Raw genomic sequence first — 13,994 nt, forward strand, 5'->3', positions numbered from 1 at the left:
AGTGACAGCTGTGCTTTCCCACTCCCTTTCAGCAGTCCCTGGAGCCCTTGCTGGGGATGAAGGCCTCTCTGAGAGTCCTTGGGGATGGAGGCCTCTCTGAGAGCCCTTGCTGGGGATGAAGGCCTCTCTGTGAGTCCTTGGGGATGGAGGCCTCTCTGTGAGGCCCTTGCAGTGGTGACAGCCCCTCTGTGGGTCCCTTGCAGTGGTGACAGCCCCTCTGCTCCTCGTCCACCCTCAGCAGTCCCCAGGCCAAGGCTGCACCACCACACCTGTGGCACCTGTGGAGCACAAGGGACACCTGCCCCATGTCCTGCCACCACAGTCACACTCTGCCTTCCCCTTTCCACCATCCCAACCTGCTCTCCCCACGTGGACAGCACCCCTGAGCCCTGTGTGCTGATTAACCCGGGGTCAAGGCAGAGCCCAGATCAAACACGGTGACAACACCACAGGCCTTGGCCAGCCTGATTCCCAGTCCACTCTTGGAAAGGCCCCAGGGTTCTCGGGTTCTCAAAATCCCATCCTCCCACCTTAGCTGAGCCTGGGCACCCCATCCTGGGAGGGTGCAGCCTGGGGACCCCATCCTGGCAGCTTGGGGACAGACAGTGACCCTCACAGGGCACCACATCTTCCTCCCCACACAACAAAACTCCCTCAGTGACTCTGCCCAGAGCCACTGTGACCCCTCCAGGCGGACATCACTCTGAGCCAAGACCTCTAAAAGCCTCATTAGGAGGGTTTATAACTGCATTGACCCATAATTGAAGTCCTGGGGTGAGATTGCATCGCTCTGGTGCACTCACCCTCCCACGGCCCTGCTGCCTGGCACTGCCCGGGGGTGGATGTGCAGCTCCGGGCACGGGCACATCGTGTCCTGCCGGTCACACAGCCCTGCCAAGGCTGTCACATCCCCGCCGTGCCCTTGGGGCTCTGGAACACGGAGCTGCTCTGGCTCTGCTCCCCTGGTGCTGCTGCTGCTGCCACAAGATGGGGATGTTGCTCACCACAGCTGCACCTGCGTGGATGCCCTTCCTCCTCCTCCTCCTCCTCCTCTGTCATTATAGGACACCAAAGAACCCAACCTCACACCGCTGTTCTCAAGAAATGGTGAAGAAAAAAACTAAAGTATATTTTCTGACTCTAACATTTAGAGTTGTCCAAAAGTGGATTGGAGGGTGACAGTGCCACCTCTCCAATGACACTGGGCAAACCAACAGCCCATCAACTTTCTCCTCCTTCATAAAGGAATGCAAAACAATGAGTCATTTACAGAAAATGTGTAAGAAAGTTTGCTACAAGAATATCAACATCAGAAGGCTTAGAAAGTATTAAAAAACCAAGGTGACACTCCTTCAGTGTGGGGCAGGAGGGGCTCTCTTAGAGGGCACACACGGGGTGTCCCTGCTCCTGTTCCATGACCCCATTCCTCACGTTTTTCCTGGCATCAGAGCCTTTTCTGCTCATTTTTCTCCAAGAGCTGCCCTGTCCTACCCCACACAGAGCATTTCCTTCCCTCCTTTCACCCCTACACGTTTGTACCACACACTGAACGTCCCCCTCAGAGAGCCCCAGCACACCAAGTGTGTGTGAGAATGCAACAACTGGGTGCCTCTGACACAGCCCTGAGCCCTGCAGGGAACCCTACAGCCATCATCATCCTCTGAGGAAGGCTCTGAGGCCAGTGCCATGGGCAGGATGCTACTTTTGGCTCCTGGCATCCCTGTTTTGCTGCCTGATTCAGCTCCAGCATCAAGCAATGGCTCCTTTAAGCAGCCTCTCAGTGAGGCTTTGTGGCAATGGCTGTTCCAGCCCCCCAAACCCTCTGGGAGCTCTAAAGCTGAGAGTGGGAAAGGTGTCAATGAAGAAGAGAAGGAAAAGCAGGGGGCCAGGGGCTCCTCACAACCATCATCATTCTCTGAGGAAGGCTCTGAGGCCAGTGCCATGGGCAGGATGCTGTCTTTGGTTCCCTGATTCAGCTCCAGCATCAAGCAATTGCTCCTTTAAGCAGCCTCTCAGTGAGGCTTTGTGGCAATGGCTGTTCCAGCCCCCCAAGCCCTCTGGGAGCTCTAAAGCTGAGACAGGGAAAGGTCTCAAGGAAGAAGGGAAGGAAAAGCAGGGGGCCAGGGGCTCCTCACCTTGCTCTTGGAGTTCACAGCTTTTGCTGCTGATGAAATCCAGATGGACCTTAAAATAAACTCTGCACTGTTCCCCTCTCCCCTCTACAACAACAACAAAAAAATCCCTTGGCAAGGGAAACGCGTGTTTCCCTGCACAAAGAAAGAGCCATTCATCTGTGAGCATTTAGCAGGGCTGGGCTCACCCAGCCACTGGCTGAAGCTCCCACCCTGTGCCCACCACAGGGGCACAGGGACCCTTCTTACACCCTGCAAAAAGTGTGAAAAAGGGGTTGGAAGAGAGACAGCAAAACCCCCAAACACCATTTTCCTCCATTTAGCACCTCAGCAAAGGCAGCTCCTCATTTCCTCCCATTTCTTACTCTATTCCTGTTACAGTTTGAACCTGCTTTACCTTTCTCCTACAAGAAATAAATACACTAATGATTAACCACATTAAAACCCACCACATTCATCAACACAGCAGTTAGAAAATCTCAACATTAAAAAAAAAATCTAAAATTAATAAAGCAATATCACTACAGCTCCTCATGTCCTGGTGCTTTTTCGGTCTTTCTCATCTGGCCCAGAGATGAGAAGGATTTACCTTTCTCCTATCTCACAACAAGAAATAAATGCACTGATGATTAGCCAACACTAAAACCCACCACACTCCTCAGCACATCAGTTAGAAAATCTCAAAATTTTAAAAAATCAAAAATTAACAAACCAAAATCACTACAATTCCTCATCTCCAGGTCCTTTTTGAGTCCTCATCTGGCCCAGAAATGAGAAGGATTTACCTTTCTCCTAATCCTCATAACAAGAAATAAATACACTAATTATTAACCAACACTAAAACCCACCACACTCACCAACACATCAGTTAGAAAATCTCAAAATTTAAAAAAAAATCTAAAAATAACAAACCAAAATTGTTACGATTCCTCATCTCCACGTCCTTTTTGAGTCCTTCTCATCTGGTCCAGAGATGAGAAGGACTTTACCTTTCTTCTATCTCACAACAAGAAATAAATACACTAATTATTCACCAACACTAAAACCCACCACACTCACCAACACATCAGTTAGAAAATCTCAAAATTAAAAAAAAAAATTTAAAAATAACAAACCAAAATCGCTACAGCTCCTCATCTCCAGGTCCTTTTTGAGTCCTTCTCATCTAACCCAGAGAGATACATAATACACTGATGATTAACCAACACTAAAACCCACCACACTCACCAACACATCAGTTAGAAAATCTCAAAATTAAAAAAAAAAATTTTTAAAATAACAAACCAAAATCGCTACAGCTCCTCATCTCCAGGTCCTTTTTGAGTCCTTCTCATCTAACCCAGAGAGATACATAATACACTGATGATTAACCAACACTAAAACCCATCACACTCCTCAGCACATTAGTTAGAAAATCTCAAAATTAAAAAAAAAATCTAAAAATAACAAACCAAAATCGCTACAGCTCCTCATCTCCAGGTCCTTTTTGAGTCCTTCTCATCCTGCCCAGACATCAGCTGGCTGCAGGGATTCCCACACAACAGAACTCCCTCAGTGACTCTGCCCAGAGCCACGGTGACCTCCTGTCCTCCAGGGGGACATCACTCTGAGTCCAGACCTCTAAAAGCCTTTTTAGGAGGCTTTATAATTGTATTGACCCCGTAATTGAAATGCACTTACTGGGTTTCTAGGTGAAAGCACCTCGGGGAAAGCTCTGGACAATGTTCCTGCTATTAAGGCAAGCGGGAAAGGAGGAGTAAGATTGCCTTGGGGCTGTCCATGGGATTTACAGGCTCCCATTCCTTCACTGCTGGGCAATATCCTTTTTTTTAATTGGAAATGCTGGAGAGGCAGAGGGGTTGAAAGCCATCAGTGTGTTCTCAGTACCTCAGAGACAGCAAACCCCCTCAAAACACCATTTTCCTCCATTTAGCACCTCAGCAAAAATAGTTCCTCATTTCCTCCCATTTCTTACTCTATTCCTGTTATAGTTTGAACCTGCTTTACCTTTCTCCTACAAGAAATAAATACACTAATGATTAACCACATTAAAACCCACCACAACACACTCATCAACACATTAGTTAGAAAATCTCAAAATTAAAAAACAATCTAAAATTAACAAACCAAAATCGCTACAATTCCTCATTTCCAGGTCCTTTTTGAGTCCTTCTCATCTGGCCCAGAGATGAGGACTTCACCTTTCTCCTAATCCTATCTCACAACAAGAAATAAATTCACTGATGGTTAACCAATACTAAAACCCACCTGAGCTGCTAAGGAATGGCCTGAGCCATTCTTAGCAGCAATACCATGCCTAAAAAACCAGCAGTGCTGGAGATGAGGCTTGGTTGGGTATTCAGGGACAGCACAGGGCTGATGCCAGTGGGCACAATCTGATTTATTGGGGCAGCTCAAAGTGCTGGGCTCCAGCAAATTTGGGCCAAAACAGCGGGAGATGGGCAAAGCAAGGATGCAGGGTAGGATGGGGGAGCAAGGATTTGAGGCAGGAGGTTCAAATGACAGTGGGAGATGACAAAATGACACTGGGAGATGGCAGGAAAGGTGAGCTCTGCCTGTTGCTCAGCACCAGCTTGTCTCTAAATCTCTTTCTGAAAGGGATGCACAGTGACCAGGGGAGCCTCACCAGGGGAATCCCACAGCCGGGATTTTGAGCTGCCCCAATAAATCAGATTGTGGCCACTGGCATCAGTGCTGTGCTGTCCCTGCCCAACCAGCCAAGCATCACCTCCTGCCCTTTGGTGAGTTACGGGCACATGGCCCGTGCCAAGTGCTCTGTGGGCACCACACGGGCACTGGCACAGCTCAAACCCACCTGCCATGGCTGGGAGAGGGGGCACAAGGCCCCAGAGAGACCCTGAGGGTTTCTGCCTTCCTGCTCCCACCGTGTCTTGCTCACCTTCCCAGCTCTGCCCAGGTGAAAACATGGCAGGAATTGAGACACTTTCCACTGTCCCAGGTTGCTCCAAGGCACATCCAACCCAGCCTTGGACAATTCTGGAGATCCAGGGGCAGCCAGAGCTTCTTTGTGCCAGGGTCTCACCACCCTCACAGGGAGGAATTTCCTCTTGACATCCAATCTAACCCTGTGCTTTGCTAATTTGAAGCCTTTCCCCTTTGCCCTGTCACTCCACACGCTCCTAAGCAGCTTCTTTACTTCAACACAGTTTCCTTTCATTCATTCTTGCTCCCTTCAACTTGATTTCCAGCTGCTTCATTTCTCTTTACTCCATTTCACAGAAATGAACTTGAACTTATTACTTCACTTATTATTTCACTTCACTTATTATCTCGACGTGAAGAGAGGGAGAGGGAGAAAAAGAAGAAGATAAAGAGCAGGGGAAAGGCGAGGAAGAGGAGATGCAGGGCGAGGGGCCCCAGCTTTAGTACATTTCACAGAAATTCACCAGAACTTATTTCACTCCATCTCGAGCATCCTCCGGAGAGGCCGAAAAAGATGGAGAGGGAAGAAAAAGGAGAAGAGGGAAGAAACGAGCAAGAAGGAGGCAAGAAGAAGGGAAGGGGCCCGAGCTTTACACAGAAATCCACCAGAACTTATTTCACTACATCTCGTCGGGGAGCAGAGCATCCTCCGGAGAGGCCCAAAAAGACGGAGAGGAAAGAAAAAGAGGAAGAAGAAAGAAAAACAAGAAGGGGAAAGAAATGAGTGAGAAGGAGGCGAGAAGAGGGAAGGGGGCACGAGGTTATTTCACTCCATCTAGGGGAGCCGAGCATCCTCCGGAGAGGCCGAAAAAGAGGGAAAGGGAAGAAAAAGAAGAAGAGGGAAGAAGAGCGAGAAGGAGGCGAGAAGAGGGGAGGGGGCCCAAGTTTTAATCCATACCACAGAACTTATCACCAGAACTTATTTCACTGCATCTCGGCGGGAAGCCAGGAGCATCCTCCGGAGAGGTCGAAAAAGACGGAGAGGGAAGACAAGAGCGAGAAGAGGAGAGGGGGCCCGAGCTTTAGTCCATTTCACAGAAATTCACCAGAACTTATTTCAGATTGTTCCCCGAGATTCCATCTTGTCGGGGAGCCGAGCATCCTCCGGAGAGGCCGAAAAAGACGGAGAGGAAAGAAAAAGACGCAGAGGGAAGAAAGGAGCGAGCAGAGGGGAGCAGAGGGGAGCAGAGGCTCGGGGGCCCGAGGCTCGGTGCCCGCGGGGGGGCTCGCAGCAGCCGCGGCGGCGCTCGCTGCCCATGCACATTCTCTCCGGGCGGCGGCGCGGCTGCCGCTCCTGCCGGCCCCGCTCGGCTCCGCTCCGCCCGGCCCCGGCGGCACGAACATGGCGACACGGAGCTGCGGCGGGGCCGGCCGTGCCTCCGCGCTCCCCCGCCGGCTCCTGCCGCTCCTGCCGCTGCTGCTGCTGCTGCCCGTGCCCGTTCCTGCCCGCTCGCCGCCGCTGCTGCTGCTCCGCGCCCCGCCGGCCCCCGCCGAGCCCCCGCGGGGCCGCCGCGCCGCGCCGCGCCCGCCCGAGCCCATCCAGGTGTACGGACAGGTGAGCCCGCACCGCGGCCGGCACGGAGGGGCGCAGGCACTGCTCGAGCCCCGAGCTCCGTCAGCACCCCCCGCTCCGCAGCCTGCCCCGGGGGTCGCGCCCGGGCAGGGGTCGGTGCGGGGAGCGCGGCTCTCCATCCCCGCATCCCCGCGGGCTCGGAGGGAGCAGCCAAGGGCACGCAGCGGGGATTGGGGCCGGGCATCCCCGGCAAGGGAAGGGACGGACAGAGATTCCCTGCGGGCAGCGGCGCCGTGAGCCAGGGATGCTCGCCCTGAGCTGGGCAGGGGGAGGTGACGCCGGGGGAAACCATGGCTCTGTGCGAGGCGCCGTGTCCTTCCTTCCATCCATCCTTGCGATCCTGGCGTGCCCCAGCCGTCCTCCGCTGAGCCTCGGCAAAAAGGGGAGCAGAGCCGCTCACGGCAGGAGAGCACAGAAACTGCTATTGCTGAAAGTATCCCTGCTCGGGCTCCATTCACTGGCAAGTTTTGCTGCCAGGACCATGAAGGCTCCCCCTCATGCCCCTTCTTTTCCATCTCTTTTGGGTGGTGATGACAAATTGCACTTGGGCTTTCGGCTGGGGAAAGCTCCAGCTTTTTAAAGGTTCTGCTTTATTTTTGATGTACCCACACGCTGTCTGCACTTCTCTGCCCTACTTGATCCTCCTTGCTGACACTGCCTGTGTCCCCATCACGTGCCCAAAATGCCAATGGGGGGGGACCAGCCCACGGAGGGACATGGCACATTTGAGGAGAGGCTTTGAGCCTTTGGTGACATCTGCCTTTGCCTCCTTGGATGGTGTTTTCCCCCCTGGTGCTCTATAATTTCCCCTTTTTGCTACTTCTAGGATCAGTCACGAGGCAGGGCCGGCCCTGGAGCTGCTGGAGGGGCACACGCAGGGCTGCTGCTGCTCCTAAAGCCCTTCTGTTCCCTTGTTTAGGGAAAAGCTGTTCCTCCTCCCCTTGAAAATCTGCTTCGCCTCCTCTACCTCCTCAGCGTTTGGCTGTTTTTAGCATAACACAGCTACCCCATTTTAGAAGAAAACATGACACTTGTCTCTCATCCACGGCAAGGCATTGGTGGCACTTTCCCTTCTGTTTCCCCATGCCTTCAATCCAGCCAGGCAGAGAGCAGCTCCAGCAGGGATGTCCCTGTCACCTGCACAGGAGCTGCAGACCCTGCAGGGTGCAGTGACCCTGTCACCATCCAGCACAGGACTAATAGGAAGCGGTGGGAGTACAAGTTTGCCCCTGTTTGGGATTTTCTCATTGCCTCGAGCTTCCAGGAGGGATTGGCCTGGGGAATGGAGCTGCTCTCACTGGCAGCAGAGCTCACAGCCCCGGATCCTTGCTCTGCTGTGGGGCAGGACACACAGATTTTACAGCTCAGGTGTGTCACCAGGAAGAGCTGCTCTGCACTAAACAACATTTCTGAGCTCTCTACAGCGCTTCAGATCAGGGCTCTGCCTTTATAAAAGGGACAAGAGTGAGCCTGTGTGCCCTGGGCTGCGTCACAGGTCTGACCACACGAGTTCCAAATGCCTGGCAAGCCGGAAAGGCCGTGCAGCTCCGTGCTCAGGGGTCTCGTGCCTGGTCACAAGCACCCAGCAATCCCCGTGACCTCCCTCCCCCAGCCCTCTGGCTCTCCAGCAGCAGCAGAAAATCAAAGTGCAGTCAAAGCACTCCTCTCCCAGGGCCATCAGCACGAGGGGCAGTGCTGGGAGCCAGCATCCTTGTGTCACTGCAGTCCCTGCTCTGGGACACATCCCACTCCCGTGCCTTTGGCAGGTCACTTGGCCATATGCTGCGCTCTGGCTCGTGCCCCAAAACTCACTGCCCTTCCCTGGCTCTGTGCTGTGGTGCTGAACCAGGCTGGGGGCACAGCTGAGAGCACCGGCTGAGCCCAGGGGATGGGGAGAGCAGGGTTTGCTGCTGTGGGGGTGATGGCATCACGGGAGCAGAGGGATGACAGGAGCAGGAGCCACCCCTGGCACTGTGGGGATGGGGACAGGAGCTCCCCTGGCACTCAGGGGATGGGGACAGGAGCTCCCCTGGCACTGTGGGGATGGGGACAGGAGCTCCCCTGGCACTCAGGGGATGGGGACAGGAGCTCCCCTGGCACTCAGGGGATGGGGACAGGAGCCACCCCGGCACTCTGGGACTTTGCTGGGTGCAGGAGTCACCCCTGGCACTCTGGGGCTGGGAACAGGAGCCAGCATCCTTGTGCCGTGTCACTGCAGTCGCTGCTCTGGGACACATCCCACCCCCGTGCCTTTGGCAGGTCACTTGGCCATATGCTGCGCTCTGGCTCGTGCCCCAAAACTGCCTGCCCTTCCCTGGCTCTCTGAACCAAGCTGGTGGGACAGCTGAGAGCCCAGGCTGAGCTCAGGAAATGGGGAGAGCAGGGTTTGCTGCTGTGGGGGTGATGGCATCAGAGCAGGGTTTGCTGCTGTGGGGGTGATGGCATCAGGGGAGCAGAGGGAGGGATGCATTGCTCTCTGTCTGGAACTGAGCAGGGGAAGAACATCCAAAGCCTTTGTAGCTCCTCAGGAGCCAAGCACAGCTTACTCAGCACTGTCAGGAACAGGCTCAGAGCCCTCTTGCCTTGGACACCAAAGCACAAGATGTAACTTGGATTTTTTTATCTGGACCCTCAGTGCTGAGCACATCCTTGCAGCAAAACTTCCCAGGAACATCCCCAAAGAACAGGACCAGCAGCCTCACCCCCCTTTGTGGCTTTTCCTTGGTTTTTTCTGACTCTGAAACAGCAGCAATCAGGCGACCAAATGCCTGACTCGAGTCCCTCAGCTTTGAGACAGAGCAGGTTTTGTTCCTTTGCCCAGCCCTCACCTCTGTGGGATTGTTGGTGAGGGTTACAATGGACAGACTGTTTGAGGCAGGCACTGACACAAGACAGGACCTATCTGGGATGCCACTGGCAGCAGAGGAGCATCCCCAGGGCAAGAAAACTTCACCCTTGGGGCCAGCAGGGCTCCCTGAACCCCTTCCACAAGGGCGGCACCTCACCCTGCCCTCCTGCTCCTGGAACAACCTGCTGGCCACCCTCCTGTCTCCTCACAACCTTTGTGCTCCTGCCCCACACATCCCTGCTCAGTCCTAGAAATCACAGAAAAATCACAGAAAACTCACAGAATGACCAGGCTGGAAGAGACCCTAAAAATCACTCAGTCCAACCCAGCCCCAACCCCTCACCTAAACCCAGTGCCACATCCAGGCTTTGTTAAACACACCCAGGGATGGTGACTCCACCACCTCCCTGGGCAGAACATTCCAGAACTTTACCACCCTTTCTGTAAAAAACTTTTTCCTTATATCTAGCCTGTCTAAACAGGGCCTGGCTCCAGGATTTGCCATTTCCACCATCCCACATAAATCCTGGTTGCTGGGTGTGAACCAGCCCTGAACCACAGAGAATACAACAAACACAGGAGAGCAAAGCAGCCACTCCGGGTGTGTGCTGGGCTGAAGGGTGACCATGGGAGGGGTATGGGGACACTGTTGTGTCATGGCTGTGGCACACAGAGAGGAAAAATGCCGGGGCAGGAGCCCAGATTGGCTCTGCTGGTGCTGAGGGGAGTGATGAGGGCATTGACACTGCTGAAACATCTCTGACCTTGACCTGCAGGCATCCCTCCCCCTTCTCTGGCAAAGGTTTATCTGGAGCCACCCCCAAAGCACACAGCTCAAAAGAAATCATTGCTTTAAACCACGCTAGGACAAAGGACATCATCTCTGAGTGCTGGTGGCTCCTGTGGCAGCCCCTTCCCCTCTGTGCTGTCACTGCAGGGCTTGAGCCTCTCCCTGTGCTCAGCGTGTGTGTGGCTGTCACCTCTGTGCCTCCCTGTCCCTGTGTGTGGCTGTCACCTCTGTGCCTCCCTGAACCAGTGTTAGTGCCTTCCCTAACATCATTTTTCTGGGGGGAACTATTTTTTTGCTCCCAGCCTTATTTCCTGATAACCCATCCTGCCTTTGAGGACAGCCACCGAGTTTTCACCATTCCCAGCCCATTCTCTACAGCCTGACCTCTCACCAGCCTTGACCCTGACCCTGCCCACCCTTCTGTGCTGATGGAGGCCTCAGATGATGCCCTGTCCATCGTGCAGAGCTGGCAGAGAGCCCTGCTGCTCCCAGGGGAGGCAGGGATTGCTCTGCAGGGCGAGCTCCACGCAGCCCTGGAGTGCAGACATCAGTCACGCCGCATCCCAACTGAACCATACTTAATTTTGACCTACTTTGCCAGCCTGGCAGAGCCTCCCCAGATCAGACTTTAACCTTGTGGAGGTGCCCTGGGTGGTGACATGTCCCAGCTGCAGCTCTTCCTCCCCATTGCTGAGTCTTTCATTGCACCCTGAGGGGGTTTCCGTGCTCCTGGCATTTGCTTTTAGCCAGAGTTTGATCCCTGCAAGCCACACAGCTCCTGCTCCTGGCACCATAATGGCTGGGAGAGGTATTTGTGGTTTTATTCATTGTTTTTCTCCTCCAGCAGATTCCTCACAGATCCTGTGAGCGCTGTGATATCCCAGGGGCATCGCTCAAGCTTTTCCAGAGCTGCAACGCCAAGCTCATGGCGCACTTTGGACCTCTTCTGCAGCCTTCTTCCCTTGTTATGGGGGAGTGAATTTCATCAGCACTTGCCAAATCTGCTGGGGAACCCTCCATTCCCATCACATCCCTGCCCCTCTATCAGTTTGGGTTGTTTCTGGGGCTGGATTCCTGCCCTGACCCCAATCTTCCTCCTCCCCTCCCTTTCCCATTCTGGAAACAGCAGCTCAGGGAGAGCTCTCTTGGTGGTGGCAGAGAGAAAACAGCCCTGCAAGCAGCTGATTCCAGTATTAACCAAATTAACACGGGGCCTGGCGCTCTGCGAAATGAGTCACCCGTGTTTCATATCAATGATTTCAGACCCTGGCATTTGCAGTCCGAGCCACCGGCAGCTCCACGGCAGGCATGGGCGGCGCTTTCAGCTCTCCTGGCAGGGCTGGCAGCAGATGCTGGGGAGAGGAGCAGAAGGTGCAGGAATGGAGATTCAGTGGGAGAGAGCGTGGGGAATGCGGCGTGCCGGGAGAAAGAGGCACCCCTGGCATTCCAGGGCTATGCCTGGAGCCACCCCTGGCACTCTGGGATCCTGCCAGGAGCCATCCCTGGCACTGTGGGGCTGTTTTGGGAGCAGGAGCCACCCCTGGCACTCTGGGATCCTGCCAGGAGCCATCCCTGGCACTCTGGGGCTGTTTTGGGAGCAGGAGCCACCCCTGGCACTCTGGGCCAGGCTCCTGCATCAGCCCTGCCAGGGGGAGGACAGGGAACGGGCACCAAGGGCCTGGCACTTGTCCTCTGCAGCTTCCAGAGAGCTGGAATGAGGAGGAGCATGGTCAGAGCACCCTCTCTTGTTCTGCTCTGTTCTTCTGACCCCTTCTTCAGCCCCACCAGGTGCTGGGATCAGAATATTTCACCCATTCCCCTTCTCCACAGATGTTCTGGCAGCTCTGGAGCTGTGATCCGAGCTGATGGCAGCACTTGGGTGGTTTCAGAGCAGCTCAGGACCCTTGCTCTCTGCCAGCCTCGCTTATCAAACAGCACTGATAACTCATTAACTATTCAGAAATTCCCTGGGAGCTGCATTTGTTTGTAGGTCACTGTGAGGATGGGAAACCACCCCTGTGATCCCCAGGAATCTTTGTTCTGCTCTCAGTTTTGCAGCCCTGTGTGACCGTGTTCACTGGGGTCTGAGGGTGAGGGGAGAGACGAGGATCTGACTCCATGGTTCAGAAGGCTGGTTTATTATTTTATGATATATATTATATTAAAGCTATACTAAAAGAATAGAAGAAAGAATTTCCTCAGAAGGCTGGCTAAGAACAGAAAAAGAAGGAATGATAAAAAGGCTTGTGTGTCAGACAGAGAGTCCGAGCCAGCTGACTGTGACTGGCCATTAATTAGAAACAACCCCATGAGACCAATCCCAGATGCACCTGTTGCATTCCACAGCAGCAGATAATCATTGTTTACATTTTGTTCCTGAGGCCTCCCAGCTTCTCAGGAGGAAAAAATCCTAAAGAAGGGATTTTTCATAAAAAGATGTCTGCGACAGCCCTGAGCTCTCACAGTGCATCACCTCCCAAGGAATCACCAGCACCCACCTTGAGCTGCAGTGCCAGCCCTGGAGTGGAGCATTAATCCTCACCAAAGCAAGCCCAGGGACACACACTGAGAACTCCCAGGCCTGCCGGACACCAAGAGCAGCCCCTCACGCTGTCCTGTCACTTGTCACTGCTGTTACAGGTCAGCCAGCACGCAATATTTCTGCTGGCAGCTCAGCACACCCAGCAGTGGGGTTTCTGCAGGGAGAAGTCACATTTCCCACACAGAGCAGGGGCTCCAAGGCTGGGATTTAAAGGAAAGAGCTTGAGAGCAGCCCCTGCCTGTCACCCATCCCTGGCCAGCCTGCACCCATCCATCATCATTGGCCACCAGCCTCATTCACCTACTTCACAATCATCCTGCTTTTATTCCCCCTTGCAGCTGCCCTAAAGAATAAACTGCTCAAACTCAAGTTAACTCTAATAGTTTATAAAAGCATTGGTCTTGTAAGCCCAAGATTGAAGATTAAACCCCTTCTTAGAGTTACGCCACCATCCTGTCTCAGGGAGAAAGGACTCAAACCCTCATCTCCAACTCCCAAAGCTGGCATTTTTCACATTTGTCACATGCCAGGGGTGAGGCCCCTCCACAACCAAAATCCTTCTCCAAACTCCAAATCTGGGCACAGGCAACTAAGAGGGATGAGGCAGGAAGGGAAGCAGCAAGTTTAGGTGCCAAAGATCATGGCTCCTGTCCCAGCCCTGCACTCAGTTCCTGACCTCCATCACTTCTCCAGGCTCAGCAGGGCAGCAATCCCACCTCAGCTCCCAGAAATTCCCTCTGCCAGCCCAGCCTGGAGCTCCCAGGCCCCAGCTGCACCCCAGGAGCTCCTACCTGCTCTCAGGTGGCTCCTCCAGGGGCTGTCCTCTTCCCATCCCATCCCTGCAGGGCATTCATTGGTGGGAAGATGCTGTTAACAAAGAAATACACACACAGCAAAGCCAGAAACACTGACTCCATTACAGCCTCTGCTCTGTCTTGGCTGCACTTTTCCCCTCCTGGACTTCATTTGGCACCTTGCATATTAGGAGGGCAAATTAGAATTTCATGCATATTTCATATGCACTTAATCACTTGGCAAAGACCAAAACACTTCCCCATTAAGTGGAATTTATGCTAAATGCTGTTTCCATTAGGCACCAGTGACTGTCTGCTCAGAGGTTACACCAGTTCCCCAGGCAGCTGTGC

The 13,994-nt window shown here is 53.7% G+C and overlaps 1 protein-coding gene across 2 annotated transcripts in view; it reads left to right on the plus strand.

Moving 5' to 3' along the window:
* The first annotated feature begins 6,378 nt into the window (after positions 1-6,378).
* SORL1 (sortilin related receptor 1) overlaps positions 6,379-13,994 on the plus strand; it is a 57,286-nt gene continuing 49,670 nt past the window's right edge. For both annotated transcript variants that reach the window (XM_074527830.1, XM_074527831.1), the window contains exon 1: positions 6,379-6,651. In XM_074527830.1, the coding sequence (XP_074383931.1) occupies positions 6,439-6,651 (213 nt within the window). In that variant the 5' untranslated portion in view covers positions 6,379-6,438. The remainder of the gene's footprint in view (positions 6,652-13,994) is intronic.

Source organism: Zonotrichia albicollis, chromosome 27, assembly GCF_047830755.1.
Source record: "Zonotrichia albicollis isolate bZonAlb1 chromosome 27, bZonAlb1.hap1, whole genome shotgun sequence".
In the NCBI taxonomy this organism is placed as follows: domain Eukaryota; kingdom Metazoa; phylum Chordata; class Aves; order Passeriformes; family Passerellidae; genus Zonotrichia; species Zonotrichia albicollis.